Source organism: Thamnophis sirtalis, unplaced genomic scaffold (genome assembly GCF_051295495.1).
Source record: "Thamnophis sirtalis isolate CommonGarterSnake01/CBP01778 unplaced genomic scaffold, rThaSir2_p1.2 scaffold_10, whole genome shotgun sequence".
NCBI lineage: Eukaryota > Metazoa > Chordata > Lepidosauria > Squamata > Natricidae > Thamnophis > Thamnophis sirtalis.
The window spans coordinates 24085009-24099508 of record NW_028261390.1 but is presented as its reverse complement, the minus strand read 5'-3'; the positions used below and the strand labels follow the sequence as shown (position 1 = coordinate 24099508).

The 14500-nt window shown below is 41.8% G+C and overlaps 1 protein-coding gene across 1 annotated transcript in view; it reads right to left on the bottom strand.

Annotated features, from left to right (window-relative positions):
- The window catches only part of ALPK1 (alpha kinase 1), a 67572-nt gene that overhangs the window by 25123 nt on the left and 27949 nt on the right, over positions 1 to 14500 (bottom strand). The window contains exons 4-5 of the mRNA XM_087724217.1: positions 10470 to 10650; positions 2653 to 2807 (exon numbers count right to left, since the gene is read on the bottom strand). Of these exons, the coding sequence (XP_087580343.1) occupies positions 2653 to 2807; positions 10470 to 10584 (270 nt within the window). The 5' untranslated portion in view covers positions 10585 to 10650. The remainder of the gene's footprint in view (positions 1 to 2652; positions 2808 to 10469; positions 10651 to 14500) is intronic.

Below are 14500 nucleotides of genomic sequence, written 5' to 3'. Positions count from 1 at the left end.
ACGGAAAGGACCACGGTATTTGGAAATAACTTCTTACGGTAGGATGAAACCACGAAAAGGATGGGTAACTCACAAACTTTGGGACACTTGAGTGAATAGTTTCAAACTAGCATGACCTGGGGCCAAGAGACCTGTAGCCTGCAACCCCAAGATCTGCTTTGTTTTGCTGGGGCAGCTGCAGTTATCAACAGATGTTTCAACAATAAATAATTGGTATCATCCCAGAAATGGTTCGTCTACCTGGGGTGAGAATATAATGTGTGCAAACATGGCTTTGCTATTACAGCCACATTAATCTGCTATCTATCCAGGTTTCTCAGGGGTTTTTACTGCAGGTGTTTTTCCTAGGAGGGAGCAGACAAATGCTTTTGAGTCTAGGGGCTTTGTGGGCATTGTCAAAGGGTCAGCCTCCACCATAAATATCTGTCTAAGGCCACACACCAGAAAGGAAAAGAAAAGTTAAAAGAAAAAAGGAGCGGGCTGGAGGGGTAGGGGGTAGGGGAGAGAGGGAAGGGGTAGAAAATAGCCAAAACAAATTCAGAATCACAATAAAACTCCACTTAGTGCTAGGAATTTGTAAAACAGCAACTGAGCCCTCCTCCTCTGTCAAGGCGTGTAAGTTACATCACACACGGAAATTAAACCCATTTGCTTATAGAGGGGGAGAAGAAGAATGACTTAGTACTGATTCAATAGAACTTTAAATATTACAACTCTCAGGCAAGCACTGCATGATGTCAACATTCAGTATTCTATTTGAACCCACTTGGAGTCTTACATTGAACACATTTTTCTGGTTAATGGCCCACAATCCCATGGATAAAGCTTGGAAATTCGTATCCGTGCAAATACTTTTTAGCAACATTTTAAAGGCAGCATTTAGCAGAAAAAGCTGCCAATAGGAAGTTGGGTCCCTTGGATGGGAAGGGTCTAAATAAAAGATTTTGGAATCCAACAGAGTATGCCTAATAGGACTATCTTATCTCTATGCATTTACCTAAAATGTAGTAAAGACAGAAGTGAGAAAAAGTGGAATTGTTTCATTGGAGAATTGGTCCAGGCAATTTGTGGTGCCTGATGAATTTTGGATATTAGGAATATTCAAGTGATTTAAAGTGAAATACAAAGAGCATCATTTGGAGCCATCATTTGGTGTATATGAAATATTTTCTGGGACACCTTAAAGCAACTGCCTCTTTCTTTGGGTTACTTTGGCTGCCAATTGTGGCTGTCTTTCGCCCTCCCCAGTTTCTGGAGGCTTTCCTGAAATCTGGGGAGGGCGAAAAACGCCCCCAATGGGCCAACCGAAAGTTTGCAAATAATCTGTTTCTGGCTTCCAGAGCAATAGCAATAGCAATAGCAGTTAGACTTATATACCGCTTCATAGGGCTTTCAGCCCTCTCTAAGCGGTTTACAGAGTCAGCATATCGCCCCCATAGTCTGGGTCCTCATTTTACCCACCTCGGAAGGATGGAAGGCTGAGTCAACCCTGAGCCGGTGAGATTTGAACAGCCGAACTGCAGATAACAGTCAGCTGAAGTGGCTGCAGTACAGGATTCTAACCACTGCGCCACCTCGGCACCAGAGGGCCTGATGACGCCATTTTCGCCCTCCCCGGCTTCAGGAAAGCCTCCGGAGCCTGGTGAGGGGTTGCACGCAGATGCATGGGGGGGGGGGGCAGGACAGGCACAGTTGGGGAGGAAGATTGAATGGGCACGCGTGCCCATGTGATAGCATATGCGTGTGCAATTTCGCCATCACTTCTCTAGGACAAAGTAACACAAAAGCATATTGGGATTAAAAATGCAATAATAATAATTTAGGAAATATACAAATTTGTTTTCCCAAATACTCAAAATCAGTTACCCATCACCTAGTAGCTTTGAGAAGAAAAGTAGCTTCTAAAAAAGTTTTCAAATGGAAATACCTGTTTCAAAATTATAATCATAATGTAACAAATAAAACAAGTTTGCTGTCCCTCAACATAGAGCTAGGCAAGCCCACTAATGTCAATCTTTATCTAACAGGTAATATTTAGAATGAAAATTTTTACCTGAAGGGGAAAAATACTAGAAATTTTAATCATTGCTATAAGTAACTATCATGGAACTATTATTTCAGAAGAGATGTATCTGCTTGCAATTTCCTTTGATAACCAGAATCGTAATGGCACATATTTGATTTTTTTAAATCACTTTATGCTCACCTTCATGTGGCTGAATAAGATTATTCTTTATCAGGCTAACAGACAAAATATTAGATTTGTGTTTTTTATTTGCTCACTCCAAAGTATACCTGATGCACTTGAGTGAGTGGCTTCTTTCATCTCTTCACTGCAGGAAGTCCCCTTGTGCATGTACCCTGTGCTTACATGAAAATGCATACTAAACTACAGATCAGGTTACATATCTTGCAATATGTGAACAAAATCAAATCACTGACCCCATGTCTTCTGATGACAACAGGAATTAATTTAACTATTGACTTGAATAGAAATAGGCTAGCAACTGTCATGGGGTAGAAGCAACAGTGAAAAATAGGGGTATTGGGGGGGGGGGGTCACCGGTGTAACAAGGAAGCTACCATCTGTTGGGTCACTGTAAATTTAAGAGTTAGTGCAGGTTTCAAGGACAGGTGTCTTTGGTGTCATACCAGTAACTCATGCAGCCTTGCATTGATCATATCTTGCAAATTTGTTTTGTCTTCAAGGTCTATGGCTTGTTTGTATTGCCACCTTTCTGGCACAAAGGGCCACTTCATTTCCTTGGCCTCTTCGATGAGGGTCCTCAAATCCTCAGGGAGTGAAGCTGAAAGGGTCAAAGGGCAGGTAAGTGAGTTAGCCACAAAGGTTACAAGGTGATACCTTTCTTGCTGAAAGCATTCCCTTCCCCAGATTGCCTCTAAGGAACTACAAGCTGCCACTTCTTCCAGCAACAGACCAACAGGGAGAGGGGCTACCTGTCATCAGGTGACCTCTCATCCTTTGCCCTGCAGCTAAACTGGAGCTGTCTGCCATTAAAGAAATAAATTTAGCAGGAAGAGAAAGACCAGATTGTTTCATGGGTATTACAGAGTGTAAGTTGGAAAGGAGTGGAAGATGTAGGAGGCGCATAGAAAATTCATGAATTTGAATATAAAGGGTTAAAGCAGCAAACATATGACTTGATTGTTCTTCCTTTCAATATTATGCATACAAAATAAATATGGACCATTTCATTATTATCTGATATATTTATGCCCTTCAGAAGTTCAAGGCAGCTCATATAGATCTATATTCATTTTAACCATGCAAAACAATTCTGTGAGGTAGGCTGGGCTGATTCAAAGTCACCCAGTGTATTTTCACGGTTGAAAGTCTTTGTCCAACTTCTTGAACTTTTACGCCACACTGATTCTCAACAAAACTGTTAACTATGTTTGACATTTTGCATCCCAAGCTAAGATCTTGGAGAAGTATCATAATAGATTGGATCCAGATTTGAACATTCTTGTTCTATAAATGGGGCTAATGCAATGATTATATTTTTTATCCTGCTAAAATATTGTTTAGAAGAAAGTGGGAGATATTGTGAAAAATTATCATTCTAATTATCTAATGAATCCAAGTGAAAAGCAGCTTTTTGTGGGACGCTATTCTGATATTAAATTAGGATAAGAGATAAGTCTGCAACTATTATATGTAATAGATAAATAGAATCTCAAAGAGAGCCAGTGATATATGGTAGTAAGGATACTGAACTAGTAGAAAGTCCAGCTTTAGCTCCATCCTCAACCATGTTATTTCTTAATCAATGAATCAGTTTTTTTAAACATCTTCACTAGAATTATTTGTTGATCAACGTATGCAGTGGGCAAATATAAAGTGTATGAAAAAGTTATATAAAAGGAACTAATATGGAAGATAAGAAAGACAGTGCTGCTACAAGGTTATATATTGATTGATTGATTGATTGATTTGGCTTGTATGCCGCCCTATTCCCGGAAGACTCAGGGCGGCTAACAATAAAAAGGGGAGGGGATACAAAAATAAAAATAGAAAACAGCAATTTAAAATTCAACAACAGTTGTAACCTCGAATGGGTCTGGATAATTCAACAGCCCCAGGCCTGCCGGAACAGCCAGGTCTTAGTTGCTTTGCAGAAGGCCGGAAGGGTAGTAAGGGTCCGGATCTCAATGGGGAGATTGTTCCATAGGGCCGGAGCAGCAACAGAGAAGGCCCTCCCGCGGGGGGTCGCCAGCCAACATTGGCCAGCAGATGGAATTCGGAGGAGGCCTAGTCTGTGGGATCTAATAGGTCTTTGGGAGGTGACTGGCAGGAGGCGGTCTCTCAAGTAACCAGGTCCGATACCATGTAGGGCTTTAAAAGTAATGACTAGTATGTCCGGAGACCAATGGGTAGCCAGTGCAGCTCGCGGAGGATAGGTGTAACGTGGGTGTACTGAGGTGCACCCACAATCGCTCGCACGGCTGCATTCTGGACAAGCTGAAGTCTTCAAACACTCTTCAAGGGCAGCCCCATGTACAGCGTGTTACAGTAGTCCAGTCTTGAGGTGACGAGGGCGTGAGTGACTATCCGAAGGGTCTCCCGGTCCAGATAGGGTCGCAATTGGTGCACCAGGCGAACCTGGGCAAAGGCCCCCCTGGTCACAGCCGACAGATGATGTTCTAAAGTCAGCTGCGGATCCAGGAGGACTCCCAAATTGCGAGCCCTCTCTGAGGGGTGTATAATTTCACCCCCCAGGCTGAGAGATGGAATAGCTGGACCATCTTTGGGAGGGAGCATCAATAGCCACTCGGTCTTGTTGGGATTGAGCGCAAGCTTGTTCGTTCCCAACCAGACCCTGACAGCCTCCAGGCACTGGCACATCACTTCTACTGCTTCACTGAGTTTGCACGGGGCGGACAGATACAATTGTGTATCGTCCGCATATTGATGATATTTAATCCCGTGCCAGCGTATGATCTCACCCAGCGGCTTCATGTAGATGTTAAATAGGAGGGGGGACAGGACCGAACCCTGCGGCACCCCATAATTGAGGGGCCTAGGGGTCGATCTCTGCCCTCCAACCAACACCGACTGCAACCTGTCCGAGAGGTAGGAGGAGAACCACCAAAGAACGGTGCCTCCCACTCCCACCTCCCCCTACTGTCGCAGAAGGATACCATGGTCGATGGTATCGAAGGCCGCTGAGAGGTCAAGAAGCACAAGGATAGAGGAGTGACGCCTATCCCTGGCTCGCCAGAGATCATCGATCAGAGCGACCAAAGCAGTTTCCGTGCTGTAACCAGGCCTGAAACCGGACTGAAAGGAATCCAGATAATCAGTTTCATCCAAGGACCGTCGGAGTTGAGAGGCCACCACTTTCTCAACAACCTTCCCAACAAAGGGGAGGTTGGAGACTGGATGATAGTTACTCAAAATGGCTGGATCCAGAGAAGGTTTCTTTAGGAGGGGTCTCACCACCGCATCCTTTAGGAGGTGTGGGAAGGACTCCTCCCGGAGAGAGGTGTTAACTATCGTCTGGATCCAGCGACGTGTCACCTCCCTGCTGGTCGAGACCAGCCAGGAGGGACACGGGTCCAGTATACAGGTGGAGGCACTCACCACTCCCATGGCCTTGTCCACTTCCTCAGGAGCGACAAGTTGAAACTTGCTCCATAAAATTCGCTCAAGACCTTACCCCGGTACCTCGGCTGGTACCGTGCAATTGGAGTCCAGATCTGTCCGAATCCGAGCGACTTTATCGGTTAGAAACTGAACAAATTCCTCAGCTCTACCTTGTAAAGGGTTGTCCGCATCCCTCCCTTTCAAGAGGGAGCGGGCTATTCTAAACAAGGCGGCTGGGCGCGATTCAGCGGATGCAATAAGAGCGGCAAAATGCGCACATTTCGCTGCCCGTATTGCCACGAGATAGGTCCTGATAATGGCTCTCATCAGTGCTCGGTCTGACTCGGAGTTACTGGCCCTCCAGCGGCGCTCTAGGCATCTCTTTTGGCGCTTCATCTCCCGGAGTTCCTCGGTGAACCAAGGTGCTCTCCTGGATCCACTACCTTGGAGAGGCCGTAAAGGCGCAATCTGGTTTAGGGCCCCCGCCGCCGCTGTATTCCAAGCAGCGACTAAGGACTCTACCGGATTGTGGACGAGAGTGTCAGGTATTTCTCCAAGCACTGTCTGAAATCCCATAGGGTCCATCAGGTGCCTGGGGCAGAACCACCTAATCGGTTCCTCCTCCCTACAGTGGGGGATTGGTCTCCAAAAGTCAAGCCTCAGTAGGAAGTGATCAGACCATGACAAGGGCAAGATCTTAATGCCCCTCAAATCTAGATCACGTCTCCACTGCTCCGAGAGTAATACGAGGTCAAGTGTGTGCCCCGCTGAGTGAGTCGGACCCTGGATTACTTCGGTCAAGTCCATGGCTGTCATGGAAGCCATGAACTCCTGCGCCCCATCAGAGTGTCTACCGAGCGAAGGGAGGTTGAAATCCCCCAGCACCATAAGCCTGGGGAACTCTACCGCCAGCTCGGCTACTGACTCGAGGAGCGAGGGGAGGGCTGTTGCAATGTTGTTGGGAGGAAAGTACATTAGCAACAGGCCCACTTGACCCTCAAGGTCCAACTTCACCAACAAGGACTCACACCCGACAAGCTCCGGAGCAGGGATCCTACGAGGAACTAATGACCCTCGGATGATGATAGCCACTCCCCCACCCCTTCCCTGGGGTCACGGCTGATGAAGCACCTGAAACCCTTCTGGGCACATTTCAGTGAGGGGGACTCCTCCCTCCGGGCCCAGCCAGGTTTCAGTAATACATGCCAGGTCTGCCCCCTCGTCTAATATTAGGTCCCGGACGAGGGGAGCCTTGTGAACCACAGACCTGGCATTTAGCAACAACAGCCTGAGACCAGGGCCCTGACCACTCTCGCCATCTGGTCCTGGAGTGGAACTGACAGGGCTGGAAGGAGGGATCGTGGAGGAGGCACCCGGTTGTTCTCCCAGTCCCCTCATGCATACAAAGTCACTCACTCATATAGTCCCCACAAGTTAGTTAAAAATTACAAAATACAACGACAATAGAATAATAAAAGTGGGTACAACATCAAACATCCATCACATCCATCCCACATACATATCCCATACAAAAGAAAAAGATTGCGCAGATGTTAAAAAGAGCAAAGTGCGTATGAGGTTGGTGGCAGATTTGCAAAAGTCCAGTCTGCCAAAGATGTGGAAAAAGGCAAAGTCTGGGTGGCTGAGGTGGCGTCCCTGGGGCGGCGAGAGGTGATGCTGGTCGAACAGATGGAATTAGTTCGTAAGTCCAAAAGCCCAGGGTCTGCGGCTGCAGGAAGGGTGGGTAGGTGCCAGCTGCTCGGAAGACAAACCGGCGAGAAGAAGGCAAAGAAGGCACCAGTCAGGGCCAGCAATGGTGGCCGTTGGAGGGAGTCTAAACCCCAGGCGCGCTGCCTATCCAGAATAATGGATATATAATATATATACATACACACATATACATATACACACACATACACACACACACACATATTTAATTCAAAATTTTATTTATCTTGGTTTTAATATGTGCAATAATGAGCATTTGCATTTCATTTCAACAATTGGTGTTCAAGGTGAATTTGGATGTTAATAATTTCAACGATTATTTAAAGGCTTAGGGATTTACAAACTGGAAAGATATCTTTCCAAATCCTCTTTTTCGCTCTTTTCCCTTTTATCTCCTAAATTCTGCCTCACCCGAGCATCATTAAAATAGCAGCTCCTTGTTTTGAATTCACCAACCACCATAATAAAATATGCTGCACCATTCCTGTTATCTTACAAGCATGATGCATGCCAAAAATTCATGTTACAGCTTTGAGATGTAAACTTCGCTTCTTAACTACCTCAGTGTGAAGTTTGCAATACAAATGCTAAACAGAAGGGCTTGTATTGTGATGTCATAATGCACATTTTATCACCAGGGGTGGAAATGGACACCTACAAATTTTTAAATTAATCATACAGAAAATCACATTAGGCCATGACCCAATTAACTGCATTTTAAGCCTAGTATTTCTACAACTTCAATCACTGAAGAATCTAAAGCAATAATCTCTGTCACGCATTGTGACATTTATCAATATGCCCCTTTTCATTGGTTCAGGCAGATTTTTGCCCTTATCTCAGCTGTGGATAATCGATCCTAGGAAGCTCTGGGTCTCAGATCCTTCACTTCCTGAAGCAGTTCACCTGGAGGGCCCTGTCTAATGAGGTGATTATAAAGGCATTGATGCAGCAGGTCTGGAACTAAAGCGATTGTTCACCAAGATCTGCAGCATTTCACAGGGGAAGAAGCAAAGAAAAAGCCACCTGATTAGAAGCTGCACAGCCCATCTGAAGAGAGGTAATACAGCTGAGAGGAAATAGTGACAAGGAAGCAAAAGTACCCCTTAGATTTATTCCTGCTAAACTATATTCTTAAAAGAATGCCCACAAGAAGGAACTATTGTATAATCAAAACTATACATCAGCAATTCACAAATTATAGTTCAAGAGGCAGTCCGCACTCCCCAGGATGTAGTCCACATCACTTCTATAAATAGTCACCAAAGCAAAAAATATTAGATACAGATATTAGATACAGGTAGTCCTCATCTTACATTTAGCGACTGTTCAAAGTTACAATGGCATTGAAAAAATTAGAGTCTGTTGAAGCATCCCTATGGTCATGTGATTAGAAAGAGTAGGTAGTTAAGATGCTACTTACATCCTGGAGTTTTTTGATTGCCATTTGCAACCTTCCCAACTGGCTTGCAATAAATAAAGTCAATGGAGGAAACTAGATTTCCTTAACAATTTACTTAGCAACTGCTTGATTCATTTAACAAGTTTACTTAACAATTATGATTTAAAAAATTGTAAAATTGTGCATGATTTGCTTTATAACTGTTTTGCTTAGCAATGAAAATTCTGGTCCCACTTGTGGTTACAAAAGGAGAACTACCTGTAAGGACGAGCAGTCATATTAAAATAATGCATTAAGTGTAAATGAAATTATCACGGATGACTTATTACAAAATAGCAAGTATTACTTGCTATTATCAGACTAGGTGGAGATAAATCTCTCATCTGTGTGTCAGAAAAGGTTGTTACAAAACCTGGTACATACAGGCAAACTATGGTACGTGTAATGATTGCTTGGAGACTTTTAATGAATAAGAAAGCAAGCATAATTATTTGATATGAAATAATTTGAAAAAGTTATTCTTCTAAAGGGTATGATGGCGGTGAATATGGCAGAAAACTTGGATGACAACCGTGTTTTCCCCCAAATAAGACAGGGTCTTATTTCCTTTTGACCCCCGAAATAAGCACTTGGCCTTATTTTCGGGGAAGTCTTATTATTTCTGAGGTGCAGGAGTGGCAAGCGTGGTCACCTCATGGCTGCTGCTGTGTTGCAATATTTTTGGGGAGGGCTTAATTTGGGGGGAGGGCTTATTTTAGCGCATGCGCTCAAAAGCCCAATTGGGCCTATTATATATATCCGGGAAGATCTTATTTTCAAGGAAACAAGGTACTTTATAATCCAATGCATCATTAGTCATTTTAAGTTATGCATGGAATTTGGAAAACCTTGCAAGTATCAATTGTTTGCAAGTTTCTCTGCCTTAGGTTCATTGAGTTCAAATAGACTTACATTTGATCGAATGCATAAATTTGCACTGTAAACTGGTTTAATGTTTCTATTAACATATTGGAGTAGCCATCTGGAATAATATATTCCAAAAGACTAAAAATGCTAGCTTTCTTTAGAAAGTAAAGAGCAGTAGAATTTTGTTGTATTTTTATGATCAATAAACTGTTCACACCATGACCTCTCCTATGGAAGGTCTTATTTTATCATATGGCACACTACATAATTTACAAATATAAACATAAATTGTATATATATATATAAAAATATAGAAAATGTATTTTATATTATTAGCATTTATGAACGTATGTTCAAAGTATAAAAATACCACATAATATTCTATAAACGTATCTTGCTCTACTTTATTTTCAACAATGACCTAAATAATGAAAAAGCAACTAAAGAATTCTAAAATAGGGGAATTTGTCAAATATGTTTGTAACAGAGAATGATTTTCAGCAAATGGAAAAAAAAGTAACAGGCAGCATTCAGGACATTCATCATTATTTCTTCAATAATTTAAATATATGTGCCCCACCAATCTTTGGGAACATTGTTTTTGTCAAGGGAAAATTGCTCCTTACAACCTATGTTTACTGAAGCTTAAAATGGAAACTGACAGCAATTCAATGGTATAATGTGGCCTTCTACTCTGCCTGCCTCTACACCCACATCCGGTTTTGGTTCTAGAAGTTTCACAGCTAGAGAACAGAGCACATTGTTGACCATATAAGCACGGGTGGTCAGCTGTCTTGTATCTGATACTTAACATAATTATCTCACCTCCGAAGAGTTGATTCTTGCTTTCCTTGGACTGGTCTTCCACCGTAAGTGAGGGCTGCTCCAGCATTTGCTTGCATTCTTGCAAGAGACAGTTCACCATTTTTTGATTATTCATGTTGCACACTCCTGCACTGCTGGAATCAAGAGGAGGGGGTGTTCTGGTGGCACAGTGATCAATTACCTAGGAGAAGACACACATTCTAAATGAAAAGAATCCCTTTCAGGCTGACATACCTGGTGAACAAAAGAAGTAGTGGGGGAGATGATTAACTAAAACATCATCAATTATCTGCAAGGCTCAAATAGGGTAGGATAATAGGATATGTATATTATAGCCTCCAAGGGCTTTATTAGAGAAGGGTATGAAATTACTCCAGGGTCCACACAAGACAGACTCAAGTACAACAAACATCTCCTCGCAAAGGGGCACAAAGAAAGAATTTGAAATCCACAATGTTTTAAAACCCAAACAGTGAAATGGCCAGCTGACCTGTGAATAAAAGAATCACTTTACATATATACAATTTCTTGGGCTTAAGTGCTTTAAACTGAAAAAAAAAGCAAGAAAGTATTCTAGCTTTAAATTACAGGAAAGAGACAGAATATTAGATAGACTAACTGAATTATAACATATAGTCAATCAATCAGAATACAGCTGTAAGGGACCTTGGAGGTCTTCTAGTCAAACCCCTGTTCAAGCAGGAGACTCTATACTAATGATGGTTGTTCAGTCTTTTCTTAAAGACATCCAGTGATTAAGCACCTACTATGTCTGAAGGCAAACTTTTTCCACTGATTAATTGTCCTCACTGTTAGAAAGTTTCTCCTTAATTGCAATTTTGATTAGTTTCCATGCATTGTTTCTCGTCTTACCCTCTGCTGCTTTGGAAAACAAGTTGACCCACTCTTTTTTGTGGCAGCCCCTCAAACACTGGAATACTGCTATCATGTCATCCTTTAGTTCTTTTCTCTACACTGGCCGAACCCAATTCCTGCAACTGTTCTGCATATATTTGTCTCCAGGCTCTTAATCATCTTAGTTGCCTTTCTTTCTTCTTTTTCTAAAGTCTCAACATCTTTTTTGTAATGTGGTGACCAAAACTGGGTGCAGTATTTCAGGTGTGATCTTACTAAGTATTTATAAAATGTACTAGTATAAATATATGATAAGTTCACGTACTACACAGGAGTTGGAAGGTGGCAACCTGTACTCCCCCCCCTGCCAATAAACAGGAATGGGTCAACTGCCCTTGTAAATGATCACATTGATAGCCCTTAAAAACTCTAGAGCTGCCAAGGAACATGGCATTATTTTGTTGGCTGGAATTCTGTAATATCTGAGGGTAACATATGTGATGGACTCTGGGAAAACTCACCCAATTTTTAATGCATACTGGTGCCAATTTGATTAACTTATTATGTGCTGAATTTCATTTTCCATGATTTCCTAAGCAACATGACCAAAAACTGCAAGGAAATGAACCAGGTTGAAAAAGACTACTGTGTTTTCCCCAAAATAAGACAGGGTCTTATTTTCTTTTCACCTCCCCCCCCAAAATAAATGCTTGGACTTATTTTCAGGGAGGCCTTATTATTTTTGAGTTCCTGGAAGCGGCGAGCGTGGTCACCTCATGGCTGCTGCTGTGTTGCAATATTTTCAGAGTGGGCTTATTTTGGGGGGAGGGCTTATTTTAGCGCATGCGCTCAAAAGCCCAATTATCTGGGGAGGTCTTATTTACAGGGAAACAGGGTAGTCTACATATTCTCCCTTTAAGTTTAGAATTCTGTCCTGTCCTGAATTTTACTACCTAAGAGTAGAACATGAGTGGGAAGGGAAAATGTCATAAATGTCATAAAAAAGTATATGATTTTGATAGAAACCTAAGTATTCCTGAGATGGAAGTTTCCTTCATTATAGTTTCTAATTTGTCTCTGTTGATTTTTCATTTCTAAATTCAAGGTAGTTCATATAATCTAAAAAGTTTAAACTTCTGTACTCAGTTTATGAAGCTGCCATCCCATGCAATCATATTTTCTAAAGCAGTATGTGTACAATCTCCAAGACTATATTAAAAACCAATGCTTCGAAGTAGATCATAAATAGTTCATAAACGATTGTGTCATAATTGATTTCTCTACAAGCAAATGCAGAAAAACTGATTTTCTTTTGCAACACCAACACAGAAAAATCCTACATTTTATATTGTTAGAAATTGAATTTCACATTCTGAAAAGCCAATTAGACTACCTAACCCCTTTTATTCCTTTTTAAAAATAAATTATCCTAATTTTGATCTCAGGTTACACTATTTAATTCCAGAGACCAATAAATGGGTAACAAAGACTTGAGGCGTTCTATGAGGAGGCTGTATTTATGGATTAATCCCAACAGGGAACAAGTAAAGCTCCTCACAGGCGCCTTCACTGGGACTTAGCACAGTCAACGGAGAAAAAGCGATTGTTATTTACGGCTACTGGTGTTTTGACTTTCAAATAAATATTTCAATTATTTTAAAGGCCGCACCAAAAATTCCTTGTTCTTTGAATGGAGATCTGTGGTGGTCGTAAAATAGATGCAGCTGTAATTATACAAATCTTTTTGTTATGTTAGGATTCATTTGCAGAGCCAAATGGGGAATGAGTGATGCTTGAATTACTAGGGGATCTGGCAGCTGCAGGAAACACAAAGCTCATTATTACCATTAGGAGTTCCCTTATTTCCCTTTGGGGAAGGTAGCCTTCTCTTCTTCTTCTTTAAAGTATTCAACTAAAGATTCTAAAAAAAAAAACAGCTCTGGCTTTCAAGCATAAAAAAATTAATTATTCAAACATGGAGAGGCACAGGCTTTCCTTACGTGCGGTGAGTCCTTTCTTTGGTTCCAAGTGTCCGTCAGGAGTATCTTGAAGAATAATGCAGGCATAGAGTGGGACCAGTATGGAACTGCTAACTTTGTTCTAAAACCATTCTGAAATAACATAGTTTGTTATCCTGATTTTTAAGTTGGTTTCTTTATTGCTTCATGTAGCTTTATTTTTAAAAACATTTGACAGATGGTACACCACACAAAGAATGTCTGTTTTAGGGTGGTATAAAAGAACACTCAGTCTATCAGATATTTTGTTTCTTATCCATGAACTTATTGGATGAGAAGTGAAACATCTTCAAGCAAAACAAAGAAGGCCAGTTGCCTTTTGAAAAAGCACCTTTTGAGACAACCATGATTTGGATGACTGAGAATCTTCACAGACAATTATTCCATCAATTTAGATCAGTGATTTGGTGCAACGCATTGCATTCCCCTGCAATGGGGAGACCCAAGTCTATGTCTCTTCATATCACAAAGCTCACAAGGCAATTTGAGGCCAGTTTTTCCTCAGTCCAACCACCCTTACAGGATTGTTATTAGAATAAAATTAGAAGAGTTCTAATAGAAAAAGCCTATGTAAAGCATGGCTACTTGGTTCATGGAGATTGTCTTGATTCCAATAGCTAGAACAGTGTAACCTCAGAATTGCCCAGTCAGCATAAAGAACTTTGGTGAATTCTGAGGACTAAAATTCACACATCTTAAAATTGTCAAATGTGAAAAACACTAGGCTAAGATAATATGTTATAGCTATGATATAAAGAAACAGGATATCAAGGAGAACCTCTGTGTTTTCATCAGCCATTTTACCAGAAGTGCCAGGAAAGAGAGTCTTCTGCCCATGTCAGAACAAAGAATTGAGCAGAATCAGCACAAAGATGAAGTATGACTTAATAAAATTAATAAATAATAAAAAGAGCCAAGGTGGCGCAGTGGTTAAATGCAGCACTGCAAGCTACTGCTAGATCAGCAGTTCAGCGGTTCAAATCCCACCGGCTCAGGGTTGACTCAGCCTTCCATCCTTCCGAGGTGGGTAAAATGAGGACCCAGATTGTTGGGGGCAATATGCTGACTCTCTGTAAACCGCTTAGAGAGGGCTGAAAGCCCTATGAAGCGGTATATAAGTCTACTGCTATTGCTATTGCTAAAATTAATTTCATAAAA